The following is a 23,050-nucleotide window of genomic DNA, read 5'->3' on the forward strand; positions in this document are numbered from 1 at the left end:
GTTTTCGAGATTTCCAAAGTGACAAGTAAACTCGTCTTGCGTTGGATACCACTCCAAACCCAATAATTTTATTGATTTAGTATCAACTACTGTACATGAAGAATTTGAGTTCCGAGCACTCAAAGCAGTTTCCAAAATCGAGCGATCATTAGTACACCATTTATGCAATTGAAAGCCACCTTTTTGTAAAAGTTCTTTCAGTTGTGAAATTAACTCTACTGCGTCTTCTACTGTGTCTGAACCAAATAGGACATCATCAATATAACAATTGTGTAATATTATTTCAGCTTCCTTTGGGAATTTAGTGCCTTCGTCAATTGTTAGTTGTTTGAGTACGCGAGTAGCCAGGTATGAAGCGGAAGTAGTGCCGTACGTAACTGTGCACAACCTGTAAGTTTTAATCGGCTTCGATGGATCATCTCTCCAAAATATTTTTTGGTAATCGCGATCTTCATCATGAATTTGAACTTGTCGATACATTTTCAATAAGTCGCTAGTAATGGCTATGCGATAGCATCTAAACCTCAAAAGAATAGTAAATAAGTCGTCTTGTACTTTGGGACCATTCATTAGCGTGTCATTAAGCGATATCCCTGATGTAGTTTTGGCACTAGCATTGAAAACGACGCGTAATTTTGTGGTAAGACTGGATTCTTTTAGCACGTGATGATGAGGTATATAATAATGAAAATTTACTTTATCTGGATTATCATCGGATAATTCTTCCATGTGTCCAAGTGATAAATATTCGGACATGAAGTCTTTGTACTGTTGATATACTTCAGGAGTTTTTATTAATTTTTGTTCCAGACTAAGAAAGTTTCGAAAGGCTGATGGTCTGGAATTACCTAACTCATTTCTTTTAGGCTTGAATGGCAGTTTTACTGAGTAACGACCCTTTTCACTACGCACGTGATTTTCCACGAAATGATTTTCACACAATCTTTCCTCTTTAGTTAAAGGTTTCGATGTGGGAATTTGTTCCAAATCCCAAAATGATTTAACTAATTCCTCCGTGTTTACGTTTAGCGTATTGACTGAAACCTGCTTACGGTTTGGGAATTCAAAATGTGTAGTTCCAGCAATTATCCATCCTAACTTAGAACAACATGCAAATGGAAGATTTTTGCCCCTTTTAATTACCTCGCCATTTATTAAAGTAAGGAATACATTAACTCCAAGTAAAATATCAATTTCTCCCGATTCATGAAATGTAGGATCTGCTAAAGTTAAATCTTAGAAATTTTCATATAAATTCAAAGGTAAAGTTACACTTGGAATGTTTCCTGTAATTTTGTCTATTATGTAAGCGGATGTTGAAATTCTGTAATTAGTATTAAAATGAGGTGTAAACAACAACTCAACTTCTCCAGTAGTAGTTGTATTGAAAGTACCTAAGCATGACACTAATATCTTCGAATCCTTTATGCTCAATCCTAAATTGATAGCTGTTTTCCGACGAATGAATGATTTTTCACTACCTGAATCTAGTAAACATCTACAATTTATGAATTCCTGGTTTGAGTTTTGAACCTTAATTAAAGCAGTACACAAAAGTACATGACTACATTTACCATTAGCATGAGCTCCAAAATGTTTATTTTCATAGTTGTTTGCACAAACAGTTGGAGAAACCTCACTCAAGCTGTTTTCTGGTTTAATTTGCGATTTCGGAACAAACACTTGTGCTTCCGGTGAAGGGAATCTAGATGCATTTTTTGGTTTGAAATTATTTTCTAAATGCAAAATGCTATGATGATGCTTAAAACAATGCTTGCAGGTGTTTGCACTCTTACACATTTTCACTTTATGGACATTAGACAAGCAATTAAAACAAAGTTTATTAGTCTTAACAAACTCTATTCGTTTTTGCACTGGTAAATTTAAAAAATTAGAACACCTGTATAAAAAATGATCTTCTTTACAAAATAAGCAGGTAGAATTAGAAATCAGAGAAGTAACCCTATTATACACTGGTTTATCTGATTTATGCGTTTTACTAACTAAAGGTTTACTGTTCTGTAATGTTCTAGCGTAATTCTTCAAAAATTCTATCAAATCATTCAACTTTGGTATTTCATCTTTTTTTAATTGACGCTCCCACCACAACTTTGTCGAAACGTCAAGTTTTTGCAAAATAATATACAACAACAAAGTATCAGTAAAATTATCTATCCTTTGATCTAATATTTCCAATGAGCGAGTTATTTCGTTTACGTTATCTACTAAACTTAATATCGAGGATGCAGATTCCGTTTGTAATTGTGAAACGTTAAGAATTCTTTTAATAAAAGCAAATATCTGTTCTCTCTTATTAGAAAATCTCCCTTCTAGTAAATTCCAAGCAATACTGAAATTTTGATCAGCTATGGGAATTGACTGAATAATGCGATAAGCATCATTTTTCAAAGAACTCTTTAAATATTGTAATTTTTGAGCTCCAGAAAGATTTGAATTGCTGCGAACACTAGCGATAAATAAATCTTTAAATGTTATCCATTCAGTTAAATTTCCGCTAAATGTGGGTAAAGATAATTTTGGTAACTTTAAACTTTCAGAGATTGATTCAGGTACGACAGGTTTGTCGCCATTTGCATTTACGACCTTGTAAATCTTTAACTTACGAATAATTTTTAAGTGAACCTCCTCAATTTTCTCTAAAATCGACTGTTCTTCCTCAACGAAAGTGTCTATTTTTTCATCATCACAACTTGTATAAATTTCTCTAAATAGAGATTTAAAATCTTCCTTAAAAATTTTACATTTTTCTAAGATTAATTCAGCTTCAGCATTATCTAAGTTATCATAATTTATTCTCTCAATGAATTTAGTTAACTGCGTTTTCAAAATTTTCTTTCGCTTTTTCTCTATATCTGACATTTTGAAAATATTCTAAATTCTCGATTTTACTAATACTTTAAACACAACAATAGTAGCAATAAGGAAATCTCAAATGCAATTAAAATGCGTTAGCTATTTCACTCACCTCGAACATTGTATCCATTCCGTAAGTCTTGAGAATTCTAAACCGAAATTTCATTATCAACTCCATTACGGACACGTAGAATTCTTATTCACAAGCGCGGGTTTTACTCGAAGCTCCGGCGTATGACGACCAAATAATGTAGCTTTGCGGTATCTTAACTTTAAATTAATAAACCTAAGAATACATCAATGCGAGTGGACTGTAAATTTAACCTTTATTCGCGGTTTGAACTTTCGAACACAACACAGCACAAAGTAAAACGACAGAGTTACAATTAGCGGTTTTAAGAATGCAAGAACAAAATGCGAACTACGCATACAATCTGCGCATTGCGAAATAATATCTAACAGACAGGCAGAGAGCTCTGGTGGCTGAAACAACTACTTTGAAATCCCGCGTAAAATTACCCAGTCATTTTTCAAACTACTTAGCCAAATTATACTTGTTTATTCACATTCTAGTTTTTTTTTCTTTCAAAGAGAAGAAAAGTGCTGTTTCTTGGAATTTCATTGATTGATTTGTACCTTTATTCCTCTGAAGAAAATGACTAGCCTAATTAATAAATTTCTCATTTAAATAGTTCGGTTCTCGTTCTGTCATTTGCTTCATCATCCATAATTTTTTCTCATAAAGTATTCGTTTCAATTTGTTTGAACTGTTGGTATCTTTGCTTTGAAAGTTTAATATTATTCTGAGTGTGTACCCTTGATCGTTTATTATGTTTATTATTATAAATTAATTTATTTTCGTACTTTGGAGTAGGATCTTGCTGGGGAGAATGTATTAGATTCATATTGGTTTAATAATTTGTTCTACATAATACACTTGACTGAAATTTGCGTGTCAATTTACTGTTTATTTATTATATTCAATCTTTCGTCTTAAGCTGCTTTAGTTCTCTTAAGAATTTTTTTGATTAAAAGGATGCATCATTTTTGCATAAAGAGGAAGTTTTTATTATTTTTGAAGAAATGTATATTTACTTGCTTAAAATGTCTAATTTTATTTTTAAAAATATTTAAATAATACTTTTATAAATTAAGCAGGAAAATTTCTCTATCGGGTTCATTGTAAAAGCCAAAAGTATTGTTCCCATACTTATTTCAATAAAACCTTATTGTGGGAATTTTGAAAGTTTGTCTATTACCCGTTTCACTGTACAAAAATAAAAAAAAAGACCTGAAAGTGTGCAAAAAAATGTCTCTTCGAAATGTTTAATAAGTATAGGAAGAACATAATTTTTTAATTTATATTTTACATGAAAATAATTCTCTCTTTTCCTATCAATCATAGCCAATCAAACACTTCTGAAAAATATAGAGCTTCGCAATAGATATATTCACAGGATTCCGCACTTTTATTTTGTGCGCAAAATATTAAAATAAACACAGCAATATACACACACATAAAAAAGCTTTGATCTTTGTATTGATAAAGGATTTTTCCATTAACAATACATTTTAATTTTTACGCAGTCTATAGCATGTATCTATGACAAATGCTGTGTATCTACGATATTTAATATAGAGTTTTAGGAAATATTCAGCAGCTTTGATATCTAAATGTTAACAAAACAAGTAACCTTAAAGGAACTGAAAGTTTTACTTAGTAATACAATTATACCCTCTAAATGACAAGATAGTAATAAATATTAAACTTTCATATTAATTTCTCATGACAGTGTATCGAAATATTATCAAGTAAATAATATCTTTTAAATGGATCATTTATTACATTGCTCAACATGTTCCTGTTGCAATATGGATGATAAAAGAAAGGTTTTATGTTTCCTGAATTTAAATGTTCTTCTGTATATGTGGTTCTAACCCAAATTTGAAAGAAAATAAAATTCCACAAGTTTCAATTTTAGTAATAGCACATAAGCTACTATTATTACATTTTGAAAGAAATGGAAACATATGAGGCAACTCGTCATTAAGTGATTTACATTTGGCAATAGTAATCAAGTATTTCTGTTCGGAAAATAGCATCTGAAATAGACAGTTGAAATTAATCCAATATCTCAAAGCAAAACACTGTGTTTATCCAAATACGCTTCACCGATACTATTAGAAATTTAAAAAAAATAAATTGAATTTTTGTTTGCAGTTTTTCCACTCAGATATCGATTATCATGCTGATAATAATAAGCTTTGTCTCCAAAACATCAAAAACACATCACTTGCATTTGTTTTTGAAAATATATCCTTCAATAAAATGTCAAATGGTGTCCATAAGTGCATTATTTTTAAGATATAATAACAAGAAATGCATTGTCCCCTACTAAGAGGTGAAAGCATCGATTTTCGATTTGATGCTTTTATCGGTTGTCTTTCACCAGAAGGCCAATGACAAATGATTTCTTAATTCCTCTTTCCCTAACGACATTATTGATAATTCTAAAGTTCAGTACCATCAAAAGCTATATCATGACCTCCATATATACTCTTCACGTAACTACAGTCTCTGTACAATATTTTTGGAAAAATTAGTTTTAAAAGAATATATTTTAAATGATTAAATTTATGAATTTAAGTAATGAACTTAAGAATTTAAATAGAGATTTATAAAGTAATTTTTTGGCTCACTAAACATAACACTAAAGAAGAAAACTTTTGTAAGATTAAAAATGTGTTTATTCTATACTGGTTTAGGCCATGGATGAAAGAGATTGCTTAAAATTTCGTTTCGAATCACAAATCATATTATTGTGCCATAAAAGTTTACTTTCTACTTATATATTTGACAAAGTTAATTATACATAATTTGAGACTACGAATGTGGCGTAATATACGATATTATTGGATTAGGAATAATAGGATGTAACTTAAATTTGTAAAATATAATAATATAAAATTTTAAAAGAGTCAATAGTTCAATTTGGGAAACTGGATAATTTAATTTGTTTAAGGCAGGAAGTTAAAACTTAACAGAATATCACACAATTATGTCTAATCTTTATGAAAAGGTATTCTCATTGCCAATATTCTTCTAAATCTATATTTTCTGATAAATAAATTCTGAACTGTTTTATAAGTTTAATTATAGGAATAAATAATTTTCTATTCTTATTTTTTATGTGTCTTGTGCCTCTTCTAAATACCACTAAATTTAATTTTATACCTCTTTTATACGATGTTATAGGTTCCCCGCATTTACTTGAAACAAAGTTTGCAAGAATTTTAATTTGAAAATCGAATTTAGAATAAAATGCAGTTTAAGCTTATTCTTGTAAACCAATTAGGAAATTATAAACTTTCATTTTCACTGAAGACTGCTTTCCTTCGCGTTGCATCCTAAGCAATGAATTTTTGACAAAAATGTAATTAAGATCAGCACAAGTATAAAATAATAATAATAATAATAATAATAATAATAATAATAATTAGAAGCTCCACCACGAAGCTGCTGAGTAAAAAATCGACATCTAGAGGAGTAAAAAAAAAAAAAAAAAAAATCAGCAAATGTAATGCCATAATCAAAACTATTTAGTTGAGAATTTAAACTACGAATACTCCGTAAAACCTAAATGATTTACAGTGAAAATATGTAATAAAATATTTAATTTTTAAATCACTTAAATGTATTGAATTTACTGTATGGGTATTTTTGAAGTTTTAGTGCGATCTTGTATAATTTTTATCAGATTTGAAATAAATTCTTGCAACTCATTTCAATGATAAAAACGTTTGCATAAAACGCCAAGAACTTTACTAGAATATTGGGAACATGTAATACAACAGACAGCAACCCAATATAACTACTACAGTACGCAGCGTCAGAAAAAAAGATTACCTGTACATCAGTTTTCTCTAAAAAAAAAAGGTTTCAGAAGAAGAAACAGACTTTACAGAGGGTCTGGATTTACTTGCTCGAGTTCGAATTAAGTTCTTACTCTGTCCACAGACTTTTCCAGCTTCTTTACAATAATTAGAAAATATATTTTGCTCTGTAATTTATTGCCAGTTTTTTTTTTAATTTGTACTAAATAATGTAGCGAGTTTCTGTTAGTAAAACAACTAGTCGAAATTCAGTTTAAATAAAATTTCAGAAAATTCTAAATTCATTTATTGAATTTCAACTTATCTAAGAAACTTTCACTTCAGTAAGTAGGAAAAAAATTAATCTTATAATACTTTCTGGTGCTATGGACAGTATGATGATTAGCATAGGTTAACTGCCAATTCGAAATTAAGGGTATGAGTTCAATACCGGCGATATTCAATATAAAGCTTTGTTATGTTTATAGTGTTCTTTCACATCTCTTCAGATGGGTAATATTAGTAATCAGCTGTAGTGCACTCTGAGTGGGATTGTAAATGATGAAGGGTCTATAGATGTATAGAAAAGTCCTCACATTTTCTCCTCTTTATTCCAGGTCGACTGTTGCAATGGGCGCTCGCTAAAACGACTATAAATAGACCGGTTTTGGGGGTTGCTATCTGTCTTAAACTTAGGAACTGAAGATATTGTTGTGAATGTAGGATGCGATACATGTCTGGCCACTTCTTGTCTCGCCGATTCAGTGGAAACGTTTCCAGTAGCATGTCTTAGCAGAATTATGCCATTGATTAACCCGTGAAAATTCTTTAATATTTGTCCTTCGCAGATTTTTTTCTTTTGTCAAACTTCTTTCGGATAATCAATATTTCTCAAATTCAGAATTGAATCCAGAAGCAAGTTCTTTGTGTCATTTTGCTTCGTGACACGAGGTCGACTAAACAGTGTATTTTGGTTAAAAATAGTTGGGAAGTTTCCGATCCTTTAAGTCTTATAATAGTCTATAGGCAGTTCATCGAAAAATTATTGATGACTCTTGCGATAAATCAAGACTTTTTCAGTGCAATATAATTCGAGAAAGATTTCGTGAATGTCATCAGGTCATTAGTGTTTGCCTAAGTTTCTGTGTGACTGAACATGTATTTAAATTTTTACAACAGTATTAAGGTCAGTAAATGTAGTAAATGTCTGTTTCGCAGTAAAGATATTATTTTTTTTATTTTATTTTTGGCACTATTGATTGCGTAAGTTAAAGTTTATCTTTTATCCAATTTTAGGTTGTTAAGTCACACCAAATTCAAATTTAAATTATCTCTTCTTTTTGGCTTATTGTACACAGTTCAACTATGACATTGGTGGTTGTTCGTTAATAGAGAAATTATAAGAATCTCTTGTCACAAATAACAATCATTTCTTAAAATTTTAATTATTTCCAAAAAGCCTTTTTTCTTATATGATCGATGCTCAGTCAATTCCAGTGAATTGCTAAGAAGGAAATGCTTTGGCCAATAGAAAAATAATAGTATGCCTTATACTTTAGAAAAGCGGCTTTATTAGATACATCATAAGAATAAGACAATTTATTTTTATGTGTTTGCTTTAGTGTCAATGAAAATGAATAACACATATATGATTAATTCTAGAATTGCTAAAGAATTATTAAAAGATCTGAATTATGACTTTATATACCTTTTCCAGTGATAAAATGTGAAGCAAAAAATTGTATGGCTTTACACGTTTTTAACGTAAATTTATATACAATATATTAAATTACACATAACTTTTGGTTTATATTTTAAGGAATATTGTAAATTCCTTTTACTATTTCTTTTCCACAGGTTTCAAAACCAGAGAGCTAATAAAATTTATGATGTAGATAAAAACGAAAAATTCCAAGGTGATTATAATTATCGCATTGTAAATAAATGCAAGCAAAAGACAGACATATTGATATATGCCCATATACAGTACCTAATATTTTCTTTAATTAGACTAATAAAAATTGCGATAGAGACATTAGAATTTTTTTTGAGGGGAAAAGCAAGAAAGATGAAAAACATGAAACCGCCTTCGCTGGGAATCGAACCAAGGACCTCTGAATACCGGCTCAGTGTGCTGACCACTACACCACGAACGCCCGCTAGGGAAGCGGGAGATGTACCTTATAATGTAAACAACAGACTTCAGACGAAAAAATTGTGCTTTTTATTCTGCGTTGCAAACTAGCTTAGTATGTTACTAAGTAAGAATTCAAAGTTCTGTTATGTATATTCATTTAATTCATGCTATAGAAAGTCATACAAAAAATACTTTAAAATATTTCTTGCTGACAAGAAAGTATCGAAAAAAAGAATGATATGCAAACATATTTAATGTAAAAAAGGTAATAATTCGCTTAATTAATTCAGCAGCACTTTTATGAGTTATGATTAAGTTTTGCAAATGCCTAGTTATTTTAAATTATGTCTGAAATAGTTTTAAGTATTTGTCTGCTCCTAGAACTCACATTAATTTACATTCTCACTTAAATTAGGAAAGTCGCTTTTAGGAACTAACTGGAAAGTTTTAATAATTGAGTAAACATTACTTATGCATTGGAGGGATAGAAACGATATAATTACATATTAGACCAGACCGGGGAAATTACTGAACAAATTGTCACTTCCATGCGATGAGTTAATTTTAGACGAATTAATCTTTATTAAAGGGAAATATTCTGATACGCAATTGCAATGAAAGCAATATTATTACAGGGAACTCTAATATTAACCAGAAAAAAGTGCAATAAGTATTTTAAAGCAGTGTCTATTGTTTTGAAGCAAATAAATATGCGTGTTTTGAACTATACAATAGAATTTAGTTTATTTAAAAAGGCGTGATGGGAATATTAAGTTAAAATAAATATTATTCTTTTTCGTGCAGTATTACTCTTTTTTACGCAGACACATTTAAAGTGTCTTAAAAAAATATACATTGTGTATAAGTAAAACTGATTAACGGATTGACTCTAATTAGAGATAAAAGTATGGCAAATACTCTTATAATCAAATCTTTCATTTAAAAATGTTAAGCATTATAACAGTCACGTTGTTCTATTGTGTACCAGCTGCGAGAGGTAAGATAGCTGAACGCTGGTAGTTTCGATTCCAAGCAAATGAGCTGGGTGTATGGGCGTTTTCGTAGTTTTCCACTCTGCAAAGTGTATAGAAGCCAGTCTCCCTATAAAGTCAGCCACAAAGGCTACCCCTTCCTTTAGGCAGACAGTCCTGCTTTTCTTTTGCCATAACCAACAAACCAAACCATCTTAATGGTAAAATATTTGACTGAGGGTGCTTTTGTTTTGACAAGTACAAATAAACTTTAATTAAAATCTACAGTTTCAGTGTTTTAATAGTATTTAGATGGCACAAATAATTAACTGTCTCAGTTCAAACATATTCCGGTTAGTTATTCACGTTGGTTTTTAATGGTAAAGGAAGTAATGTAAACTCGAACTTCAAATAATTAAAATCCTAAAATCTTTACAACAAATATATTATAAGATTTGGCCTTCGTAAGAAACATACAGTTAGACCAGAACTCTAGAAGTACAGTTAGAGACTTTTCACTGTGTCTTATAAATACCACAGAGACAGGGAAAGGATATAAAGGACCCTTTCATTAATCCAAATAAATTTAACAGACTCCAATAACTCTTGCTTACAGATGCCAACACGTTTTGTTTAAATCAGATATAATACATAAACTAAAATTAACGAAGTATATCCTAACTGCTTCACAGTATAACTAGCAAGCAAGCTGGCTCTCACCGAAGTCGGCGTAAATAAACCAAATGGCAAGAATAACTCAATGCAACAGAATTCTAACCGAGAGAATCAAAGTTAGCAACGTGGTCTTCAAGCAGGCAGAGCACACCCTGATTTCACTCTCCAAAACTTTTTTTTAAAATACTTCCTTCATTCTACCTAATTTGAATATCGCGGACGCTGGAAATCTACATTCCGGGAGGGAAATGAAAAAAAAAAAAAAAAAAAAAAACTTCAGAGGAAGGCAACGTAACTTAAAATAACTTGTTAGAAAATAAAAATGAGACTTTATAAGATAACTGAAACGTACTTGCGGGTGGCATAATATTGCTTCGGATCTACATACGGCCACCAGTTTGAAACACTGGATTATAGCATACTTAAAATTTTATCATTTGTTCTTGCAATAACCTCTATTTTTAAATAAACAATACAGTTTCCTAGTTTTTCAGAAAAATCTGGATGAATGCCTTTGTAATGATTGCCATTTAGTATTCAGTTCTTTTGAAATTACAATTAGTATTCCGAACAGTGGCCGGAGTAATTCATGTTTATTATTCTTAAATTGATTCAAATTTTGAAAGAAAAAGAATAGTATAACAAATAATTAAATTTATGAAATAAATTCTTCAAACTTTCTTTTAAGAATAAAATTTGAATTTTAAAATTATCATTCATACAACATTTCCTTATACTACTTGGAAAATTTTTTGAATAATTAGTTTTAGAAATAATCATTTTGCTACTACATAATGTACACAAACTGAGTAATTAATTAAAAAGAAAAATTCGAAATTCAAAATTCCAGTTTAAACAACATTAATGCTCAGTACATAGTTGAGAGATAATAACAAAATAAAGAATGCACCTTTATTTGTATTAATATATGTATTATATATCTATGTGATAGTACAAATTTCATATTAATAATTTTATTCAATGCTTTCAAGATTTCATAGTAAAATGACTTGCCAAATATTTTTTGTTATTGTCCTTCTTTCTTCAAATATATACCTTATTTAATAATTCCTTGAGATAAATATATACTATTCGTATAATTTTATAATACTGCTTTTGATATGCAAATTATGAAATGTAAATTTACACAGGTAATAAAGTGAATGACAGTATAATAATGTACCAAATTTACTGTATTCTTGTAACTCTGAAGGGCAATGTTAAAAGAAGATTAGTTTTCTACAGTGTTAGGTAATCACTGATATATGTAACATATTATTCACATGAATGGCTGTTTTTCTATGTTTTGTAGAGACTGTTAATGACATTGAAAGCCTATTTAGTGAAACTGAAAGCAGCAAACATTTCAATTTGCAACTGAATGTTTAAAAAGGAGCCACTATAAAAGAATTCGAAACCTATATAAAGCTGTCTTTAGAGATTCGTAAATTTTTAAGTGCTGGAAGAAAGCCTTTAAGACAAAACGTATGTTAAAAATAAATACTGGAAATAAACAAGCACTTTACAAGCAACCTTTCATAGTTCTATTTATGTTTCACATTTCCTCCAAGAATGAAGGAAGAAGCAATTCAACCTAATCACTATTAGGAAATAATATTCGCTTAGGAGCCAGATAACTGTTGACATATTACATTAGAACTTCGTGATTGTAAAAGAGAAGTATGTGGAATTAAATCTAAATTCTAAATGCTACTAATTTAGTAAATTTAAACCAATATTATTGACTGTTATATGTCTCTTCCAGGATTAACTTGACCCATTAGTGTTGAGGAGTAATTATTAATTTTGATAATTGATCTTTTTATAACTTCTTTAATCCTTCACATACATCATAATACACGAACGCATAATCTAAAAGCAATAAAACATTACAACACTATGAATGGGTAAAGACTATGATTAATCATATGTTCTCATTTGTAACATTAGTTCAATCTCGCAAGGTAGGTAACATTGGCAAGAAGCTGGGAATTATTTATTATTCGAAAGCAGTTAGAGACTTATTCGGTTCCTGAAATCATAGCAAAATACTCAAGTAATTTAAACGATAGCATTTCAATTTAAAGAAACTATTTCTTAAAACACATTAGTTTGTGTATAAAACAGAAAAATATATAATTACATACGACATATTTTGAAATAAAATGAATGACAGATACACCTGTTACTTTTAACATTCATGTTTATATAAAGTTAGGGTAAGTTAGAACTCAACCACTGATCATTACACTAATTCTTAAGTAACTCACATATATTGAGTAAGTATATCGTAAGTTTGAAAACTGATTATATAAATGCAAATATTATCACACAAATTTGTAATAAACCGATGAATATGATTCTTTCAAAGGGCAACTGTTATATATATATATATGTATATGTATACGTAAATATAATAAGAAATTGCGGTTTATTAATTTCTCCACTCAATTACAATTTATAAATATTACTCATAATTTAATTTCCTTTCGTTTAGGAAACTTTAAATACCAAAACCTTTCCTAAGTAAAGCTTTCAAGGAAATATTAAGTACATTATTTTTCAACAAGCAAATAAGTAGTTGACAGATGTTTACAGATATATAGCTTTACCCCTGATAAAACGTATCATTTAGAAGAACATTATAATGGAAATGGAAGAGCATTAAATTTTGTATTGTTTAAATTTGACTGTGTAAATATTAGTGAGAAAGATTGCTTTCGCTGCGAATTTTAGACATGCTTAAACACAAAATTATGTTTCTTGAACTGAGAATTTGCTACTGATAAACTCAACATGAAAAGTCTCAGTTATCATGATAAATATTATTAGAATAATATTTATAAATTATTCTAAAAAATTTAGTGGGGAAAAATATTTTAAGGCAAATTATTAGTCTTCATATCTGCAAACAGTTTTTAAGATTTTCTAAAAAACGCTTTTAACTAGGAAGTTTAAATGTTTTTAGATTTCATGAAATGACTTCTAGATTTGGTGCAAAATGTTTATAAGATTTCAATTTAAAACTTTTGAACAAGGCTATAAATTGTTTCTAATTTAAATAGTTTCTTATTTTAAAACTAAACGTTTTTACATTTTTCTAAAAGACAGAATATTATATGTATGATGCAAAAGTAGTCATGCATGTCAAGCATTCTTGTGGTGTCAATAATCTATATAATAACGATAAAATCTTATGTGTTTGATATCTTTAATTCCTATTTGAATCATTAATCAATTTAATTTCTTGTTGGTTGCACACCATACTAAATGATGTTAAGTTATATGAATTACGCAAATCATCTGTGTCAATCATATGACGCAATAAAATGCACAGTCATATTATAACTATAATACTTAAAATTATATCATTTAAATTGCGAATATGGGGATTTTTAAGCTATAGCAATTTCTTTTTAGCAGTGAAACGAATTCTTTTACATTATATAAAAAGTTAAAATCGGCAGTTATGAAATGCGTCACACAAGTTCAGTTATTACAAATTTTCTGCATAAATTAATTACAGACAGCCAACCAGTTTTTAAAGAGAAGAGTTCCGTCATACCAGATTAATATATGTTGTGCAATACCTTTGAGTTAATGCAGCATTTGATGTTAATTGAAAAGATTTCCATGACTCTGTGATTTACTTGAAATTTGTACAGTTATAGTAGGATCAATTGAAATTTTTAGCATAACAGCAGCTCAAGAATTCTAAAAGCCTCTGAATACTATAAAGGGGCAGCAGAATAATCTGATTGTCTTTAAGTAGAGATTTAGAGTAAACGTTCAACTATACAAGTCACAGAAGTATGTAATACATCAGATGTTTTTAAAAAATATATTTTATAAGAAACTGCAATCCTGAGAATAACACGTAAACGGAAAAGAATTTCTACTGCGATTTGATTTATACTTGGTTTACACAACTGCGCAGCTCGCAGGGAACTCATTGTTTCTTGAAAACAAAAGTGTGTTTCTATTTGTAAATCTGTGTAACTTCAATATCTCAAAGTAATCAAGTTTACAATTTAACATTTTGTAAAGCCTAAAGAATGTAAAATGAAATGTTATTTCATTGACAACAACTACATCATGATCTAGGACAGGTTTTAAATATACACGAAACTCTAATGTGTATAATATATAAATATTTTTCAAAGAACACTTGTCAAATGCTGAACAGGATCTCACCCAGAGCGACGCATGTTAAAGTGCAGTGCTGAGGAATGTGCTTCAGCAGCACGCATGACTTGCGAAACATCCCCGCGTTCATTCGAATGGGGAGCACGAGGACGGATGAGGATTACGCAACACAGTGGAATTTCTTACCTTTATGCATGCCCGTGTACTTGTCCTTCAAGACCGTCAGCTCGTAGATTCTGCCGAACTGTTCGAACAAAGGTCTTAGATCCTTTTCGTCAAGATTGCGTGGAATTTGACCAATAAATAGCTTTATTGCGTCCTGCTCTTTTGCCGGACCGCAGTTGGGGCTGCAACTCGCCGGGTGTTTGTGTTCCGCCACCCCATTCTGCAAAGTAGCCATGTTGGTCAGACAACCCGCACGCGCTCACTGGCACGCGCTGGAGGGATTCTGCCCGGCGCGCCCCCTTCCCTGCGCATGCTCAGGAACAGATCTTTGGCCTCTTCCCACCTCCCGCACCCTACATCTCGCCTTTTGTATCGGTTGTGGTGTCGGCAGGATCAAAGCGATTCAGGTTGCAAGCGATGCGGGGAGATATTCACCTCCCTAAGGGTCTTCCTCGGACAACATTCTCGCCGGGAACTGTCAAAGTTTTCAACATCTTTGATCATTATGATACATCCATGGTTCATCCAGTGCTCTCCAATGGATCTAATTGCTCTCTTTCCTCTGTTTCTTCTATTCTCAAAGCGTAGTTAATTACACAAGTGGGTGTAAATTGGCACTGTTACTAGACTACATTTAGTAATGAAATTATTTTAATAGTGTACTCTCTGCTCTAGATGTTAATTCAATGATTCCAGCAATTTCAAATAATATGAATGATTTCACACGAATGCATTAACAAGGAATCTAAAAATATTTCCTTAACAAGTTATATTTTAATAAAAACTTCATTACTAATTTTATCAAAAGACTTAAAAATTAAAAATTATTTTATAATTTTTATATTTTGTATAGATATTCAGTTTCGTTGAAGCATTTCATGCTGCTACAATTCTAGGTAACAAATGTAGAATTTTGTGATCCTAAATTTCGACGTTCTTTTGGAAACGTATATATTAGGTAAATGAGAAAACATTTAATAAAATAGATAAAAATATGTCAAGTAAAATTTGGTTTAAAAAGCTAGGTTAGAAAATTTACCTGAATGTGGAAATATTACTATTTGTTTACTCTAAGGATTTTGAAAATAATTAGTTTAAGGTTAAGAAATTATTTTCGTTTCATTGTAAAACTATAGCCGCGTTTAGTTTATTAAATCTATTATCATTTCTTTTAATGGTTCAAATATATCAATATTTCAGTTTGAAACACCAAAGTATCTTTTCTCCATAAGAATTTCATAAATTACTGCGGTTTGAATATCCTGGCAATACTACATTATTAGTCGTACAGAGACCATTCGGCTTTACAGAGCAGGGAATTTGAAAAATTAACAGTGCCATTATTAGGATTCCAAGCCAGGCATTTTTCAGTAACTACTATATGTGCTAATTGAAGAGCATGCAAAGGTAGAACATTATACAGACTTGCTCTTACTGAGCATAATTAAATTATGAATATACCAAGATAAATCTCATCGGGTTGGCAAGAAAATAATTTCGGTTCTTAATGCCCAAAACGGAATATTGTTTCTGTACAAAAAATGAGCTTTGATCCGTCAATTATCTTCCATTCTATTCGCTGAACTTATCATTCTGGTAACTGCACGATTTCACGCTCATAGAACTTCTAGTCTTGTTAGCAAACACTTCAAACAAATGAAATTTGCGGTCATCGCTATAGCTGAAATTTTTACCATTTTAGAAAGTTTGTAAACTTCGAAATAAATGAAAATCTGATGGTGCCAAGGACGCGGCTCTATGGCGGAGGCAAAATCATTTCCCATTCAAACTCCAGTGATTTCGTACAAATTGCTAACGATGTGTGAGGCCTCGCATTGTGGTGATGGATCACGATTCCTTTGCCAAGTCTAGCTTTTTTTTCTTTGATTCCTCCAATTTCATACGTTGTTGGCAGTAAATATCTGAAATGATCGCTTGGTTGCTTGGAAGCAGCTCCAAATGCCCATCAGCTTTGTAATCCCACCAAATTGACAGCATGTCCTTTTGGAGGCAATTTAGCTTCCTATATGATCTGTCCTTCCTTGAAGAGTATGGACCATGATATTTTTCAATTAATATTGTTGTATTCGATTAATATATTGAAATATATATTTTCGACTAATATATTGAATCATTTTAGTGACCATTGGTAATTCGTTTCAAAAAAGTGTCAACTGCGTTACCTCTGAAATGCATATCGTTAATATAGATTTGTTGCATTAAATGGATTTCTATCAATTCATGTGGAACTTAAATATCAGAACATCTTATATGATTTTAAATTGTTGGTGTGATACAGTTAACCTCTTTTCAATCTCCTACAAAGTTATATGACGATTAAATTCATTTATGGCTTTCATAATCAACTTCAGAAGATCGGCCAGAACATTGATCATAATTAAGTAAAAATGTTCCAGAAAAATTTTCTAAACCAGTTCCAATACATGCGTTTTGTTAAGCTCTGAACACCCTAAACGTCACATATCGTCTTATGCGCCTCAACCGTATTCTTGCCTTTATGAAAATAAAAAGGGGAAAGATGTCGAAAATGTTTATTTTTGCGCCCCATGTTGAAATTAACGGTAACCCAACAGTTGTAAACAAAAATACACGGAGTTGTTTCTATTACAACTTAAAAGTATCAGTTGGTAAATCTCAAAAAAAGAAAAAAAAAGATAGATAGAAGAATAACAATATACCTATATATACACATATACACTGCCTTCCAAAAATTAAGGAACAGCATGTTTTTGTGTCTAATTTGAAAATGAAGCAACATAGAAACAAGAAATTTACAGGACATGTTTACTAAACAGTTCTTTAATGAATGCGGCATAGAATGTTTCTAAATTTCAACACATACATGAATTACCAAAAAACATTGCACTCTTGGCAGAGAAATCCAGTCCTGGAGGAACGGTACATCGCAGTTTTTTAAGAAAAATGGAGTACTAACATTACAAAAATGGGTTCTAATAAGGAATGTGTCCAACCCTTCATTGGCGGCAGCGACGTTCAATGCCATAAATGGTATTATCAGTCAGTGAAATGGGAAGCAACAATCCGACAATGAGTAATCCTTGTTCAAGCTTATTTAAATACCTTGGATGAGGACTTAAAGCAGCAAACTGTCTCCCAAGGTAGTCCCAAAGATGCTCTATCGGATCAGGGTCTTGATGTCGCGCATTGCCGTCCATAAGAATCCAGGACCAATAGCAGCGGCATATGGACGGACATATGATCAAGGATCTCGTCTTGATATTTCATACCAGTCAAATTTACTCCATGGAACATATGCAGGTCAGTGTGACCACCGAGAGCGATCCCAGCCCGAACCATTATTCAACCCCCTTCGTAACTATGTCTTTCCACAATGTGGGATCGGTTGAATATGGTGCTCTTTTCCTTTCAGATCAGGTGACGATCTGAATCACTTTCTAGTGTGAACCTGGACTCTTCTGTGAAGAAAAGAGATGCTGGTTGTTGACTGGTCGAGGAGACGTCTTCTCTTGTTCAACATAAACGGACACCTGCGTGTCCTCGGGTCAAGTGGACACAAACAACTGGTCTTCTTGCATACAGACCTGTATTGTGCATGCGTCTGCGTACTGTATTAGCTGAGATTATTGTTGCCACTAAATGAACTGCCATGAGCTGAGGCACAGTAATGTTATTCCTCCTTCGGGCTGAAAGAGCTAAATAACGGTCTCCCGCAGATGTTGGAACTCTAGGTCTGCCTGGAACATGTCTTCTATACAGAATCCTCGGGTTCAAACTAATTCCATAGTTGGGGACCACACTAAGATAGACAATGAGATGTCTAGCAGTATCAGCTTGTAACATCACCATTTCAATCTATCCGATTACCAGCCACCTCAACGAATCGGGTAAACGACTTCTGGACATTAATAGAATGTCCTGGATGCTGCCCACAACTGTAATAATAAGTGAAAATCAACATTGGTGAACAAAAATTGCAATTTTTGCATTTTTCCTCCAACTCCTATATAAGTATTCATTTATATAAAATAAAAGTGTCATCTATTGTTTTTGAATATATATTCTTAAACTTCTTTATTGTTATGCATATGAACTGTCCACAACTGTAATAATAATTGAAAATCAACATTGGTGAACAAAAATTACAATTTTTTCATTTTTTCTCCAACTCCTATATAAGTAATCATTTCTATAAAATAAAAGTGTTATCTATTGTTTTTGAATATATATTCTTAAACTTCGTTACTGTTATGCATAGGAACTGTGATTTTAAACGTTACTGACAGTTTTGTAACGACGAGCTTTGAAAAACATGCTGTTCCTTAACTTTTAAAAGGCAGTATGTGTGTATATATATATGTGTGTGTGTGTGTACAGGTAAGTATAGCTGTTATGCCAAATATCGAATCAGAATTATATATTGAAACTCCGTTATGTCGATTAAAAATTTCTCAACTTTTATATATATACAAAAGTTGAGAAATTTTTACTTGAGATAATTATAATTAAACTTGCGCAGTCTGGGTTCGAATCAAAAATCATACTAATCTAATTTTGATTTAATTATTATGATTTTATTATATATATATATATATATATGATGTACCAGCTTTTGTCCGGAATAAATAGATTGGTGAAGAATCATAGACGTAGTCGAAGCTCAAAGTATCAGACGATAAGTTTAAAAAATCTGATGTGTACACCACATGACTTCCTTGTACGGAATATTAAATTATACGCATTTTTTATTGCATTTCATTTAAACTTATTGGATTGAATTAAATCTACTTCGCCGACAGCGCATAAACCACAATAGAATAAATGCATTCTTTAATTTTTTTAAAATTCTTTAAAACTCACTCTAGTATTTGTTTACCATAGCGACACTCTGGCGCTAGATTCACTTATCAGTATTATATTTCGTTGATATTATAACTCAAAATGCACAAAACTTATATCATTTAAAGAATAGAATTATCTAATCGTTGCCACATGTTCTATTCAAATACTATAATAAAACTAGAATGATGTAAAAAAGAAATTAAGCAAACAAAACAATAAAGAAACAGTTTTTCACAGACGATTGAGTATTTCTCATTCAATTAATTCAGTTCTCACTTCGCGAGAAGGCAAAAATACATAAAAATTCAAAATATCTATATTAAAAATTATGATGTAAATCTTAAACACTTATTTCCTCGAAAAAATTCTAGAAATGTTTAAGCATGATTTAATTGGCAATAATAAATGAAGGCGTTATCTTTGTTGTTGCGAAGTTAAGTTTCTCTAGATTGGCAACAAATCCACCAGTCTGCTGTTTCAAATGTAAACAATTAATGGCCGCCGTCAAAAAAAAAAAAATAAATAAATAAAAAATAAGGCTTAGCGGCACTTAAACAACTTTAAAATTGTTGATAATTCTAAAACTATTGCACACAGATTTACTAAAGGCATAAAAACCTGAACCGGAAGATAAAAACAACATAATTCAATCATTTTTAAAGCAAAAAATGTACAATTTACAAACATATAAGAGTAAAGAAACTGAGATCACTTCAAACTGAGGTAACAGAGTGGATATATATATATAAATATATTTATATACGTTTCGTGCGGCCGATTGCAACCAAAATACGAGGTGCACATCTACATGTTATAGCAGTCACATATACAAAATTTCAACGTTCTGAGGGCTACTCGTTTTAGAGTTATGCGAGATACGTTCGTACAGACGCCACGAAAAATTCTCTTCAGAATTCATTTTAAAGCAGTTTTATAATTTTTTGAAGGAAAAGAGTATTTTATTCTGTCCTTACGTACAGATATCACGCAAAAACATCATTAAATTGCATTCGATTGCAGTCAAAATTGATATTTTCGTTGAAATATGCTGCCTGAAAGTTTTCGTGATTACAATACTTCCTTTTTACTTCGTACAAGGAAGTAAAAACAGGATCTATTTATTATTATTCAGGAGAAATAGCAGTTACAAAAATCAGATCTCCGGAGTAAATAGAAAAGAACTACTAAAAACTTTTTGTATGGAGTTTACTGCGTCGTTACATTAAAGAAAAGACCCCGATATTCCTTTGCGAATCCTCTGCAAAGGCGGAGCTTCCAAGAATTGACGTCAGCCTCGTCAGTCATTCCAGTTCGCTTTAAATATCTCCAGAACATTCTATAAATGTACGTGTAGAAAAGGCGGGAAAAACAACTTGAATACGAGGCTGTGGATTTAATTCCACGTACTTTCAAGTAAGAAACCGTCGCTATTACAAATAAAAAGAACATACAGTTGGCCTTTTAAGTGTATTTTTGACTATGGAATTTTTACATATATATATGGAGAGAGAGCAGAGAAAGAAATAGAGCTTATTTAGCGAGAGCTTAAAATAGAAAAATTAAGAACGTTGTCATTATTAAACAGCATGAAAAGTATTCTTTTTTTTTTCTTTTCTAATTTAGAATTAATACAAGTATATAAAAGGAACGTAAGTGATAAATTACTAAAATTTTAAATATATTTTGAAACCTAAAACATCTAAATTGTAGGCTAAAAATCTAATTAAAATAACCTTTAAGAAAATAATAAATAAAGCCCACGAAATGCATGTGTAATTTAGGGATTCACAAAAGAATGTATTGGAAAAAGAGGGACCAGGAGAAGACAGAAAAGTACATAATCATGACATACACTAGTTATAATAAATTGTCTTACGATTCATATCTTAAAATATTCAACTATCTTAAAATTTAAAAAAAATGCTATTATGCGCTGATTAACGAGGACTGTTAACTAGTCCGAAAACAAAGGTGCGAGTTCGATTCTCGCGTTAGACGTGGCTGAATGTGCGTGTTCACTCCTTTCACCATTGGTATAATGGAATCTCAGACAATTTTATCAGTAATGAGATGGCTAAATGACCGATGGTTTGGCCATTTTCGACGAATGGATTTGAGCAGGGCTTCTGCCAGTTGGGAGAATAATTACAAAAAATAATACTGCATATGTTTTAATGAAACACATTTAGTATTTGATAATATAATGCTGAAAGAAGACGACAGGGTATTTAATATAATACCTATATCCTAAAATTAAGTTTTATTTTTAATGTAATTCTATATGGCTATATAATAAATGACCGGATGGATAAGAAAGAGCTTTAACTTAAAAAATTTCGCCTCTATTATAACCCTGGAAAGTGCTTGAATCCTTAGAAGTTTGATTGCATGAATTTTCCGAGTTTTTCCTATTTTAAAATAAATACTAGCCCATTTTACTTGCGAAAATCCCTCGTGAAAGTATCTTTCCTAAGAAGAAACCCTTCTTACGATTTTAATTTAATACTTAGTTAGTTATGGATGGAAAAAGTTCGATTTTAAGTAAAAATGATTTGCTTTGATGTGGTGATGATTTGTTGTCAATTTTGTGGATAGATTAATAAACATTTTCAAACATCGATGTTCTATCAGTTTCTTAAACCAAATCACATTCGAATAATCGCGTTAAAAAATTCACATAAAATTTAAGATGAAGTAAAGTAGAAATCACATTGGGTACATTCTGCTATTGATTCATTTGTAAAATAATACTGCTTGAGATAAACACGTCTTCAAACTTTACCCAAAAAGCACAGTTTCAACGCCAACCCTGTGGGCACTTTAATGATGATCATAATGTAACATTTCCTGCTACATTCTCTGTGTGCTTGCCAGCTTTCTGCACTTCATAAATATGCATTACTCGGAAGCTTTCCTCAAACCATAATAATATCCTCCAAAATCGTAATTTTGAACTAGAGTTATTGGCATTTATCCCGTTAGCCATTCATTAAATGGCGCAATTCTCTTGCCGAGGCAATTCCTTTCGGCCAGTCACTTCAGATTCTCGTTAAATTCCTGAAAGTTTGGAAACTTTTCAAAGTTAATTCACCGTTGTGACATATTTTGAATTTAAAATATGATATCATTTCATAGATGTGATATTTTTTAATTTATTGCTGTTGTTCTTGATAAAAATTCATAGAACTTATTATCTTACATAAAAATTAATTTCAAAACGTTATGACAGGAAAACAGTTTTTACTGTAAGTAACTCTAAGAAACGTCTAATTATCATCTATATATATAAGTATCATTCGATTGGCAGAAATATGTGTATAAACAAATAATTTATGGACAATGTTTTATCAAATACAAACTAAAACGA

General features: G+C 31.0%; 1 protein-coding gene across 2 annotated transcripts in view; it reads right to left on the reverse strand.

The window, feature by feature from the left end:
- Nucleotides 1-15,120, reverse strand: part of LOC118188933 (CUGBP Elav-like family member 4) — a 495,200-nt gene extending 480,080 nt beyond the window's left edge. For both annotated transcript variants that reach the window (XM_085827258.1, XM_085827251.1), the window contains exon 1: nucleotides 14,863-15,120. In XM_085827258.1, coding sequence (XP_085683384.1) covers nucleotides 14,863-15,076 — 214 coding nt within the window. In that variant the 5' untranslated portion in view covers nucleotides 15,077-15,120. The remainder of the gene's footprint in view (nucleotides 1-14,862) is intronic.
- Nucleotides 15,121-23,050: the final 7,930 nt, after the last annotated feature.

This window comes from Stegodyphus dumicola, chromosome 1, assembly GCF_044657685.1.
Source record: "Stegodyphus dumicola isolate Sdum_Otavi_A_Nest chromosome 1, ASM4465768v1".
NCBI classification, from domain to species: Eukaryota; Metazoa; Arthropoda; class Arachnida; order Araneae; family Eresidae; genus Stegodyphus; species Stegodyphus dumicola.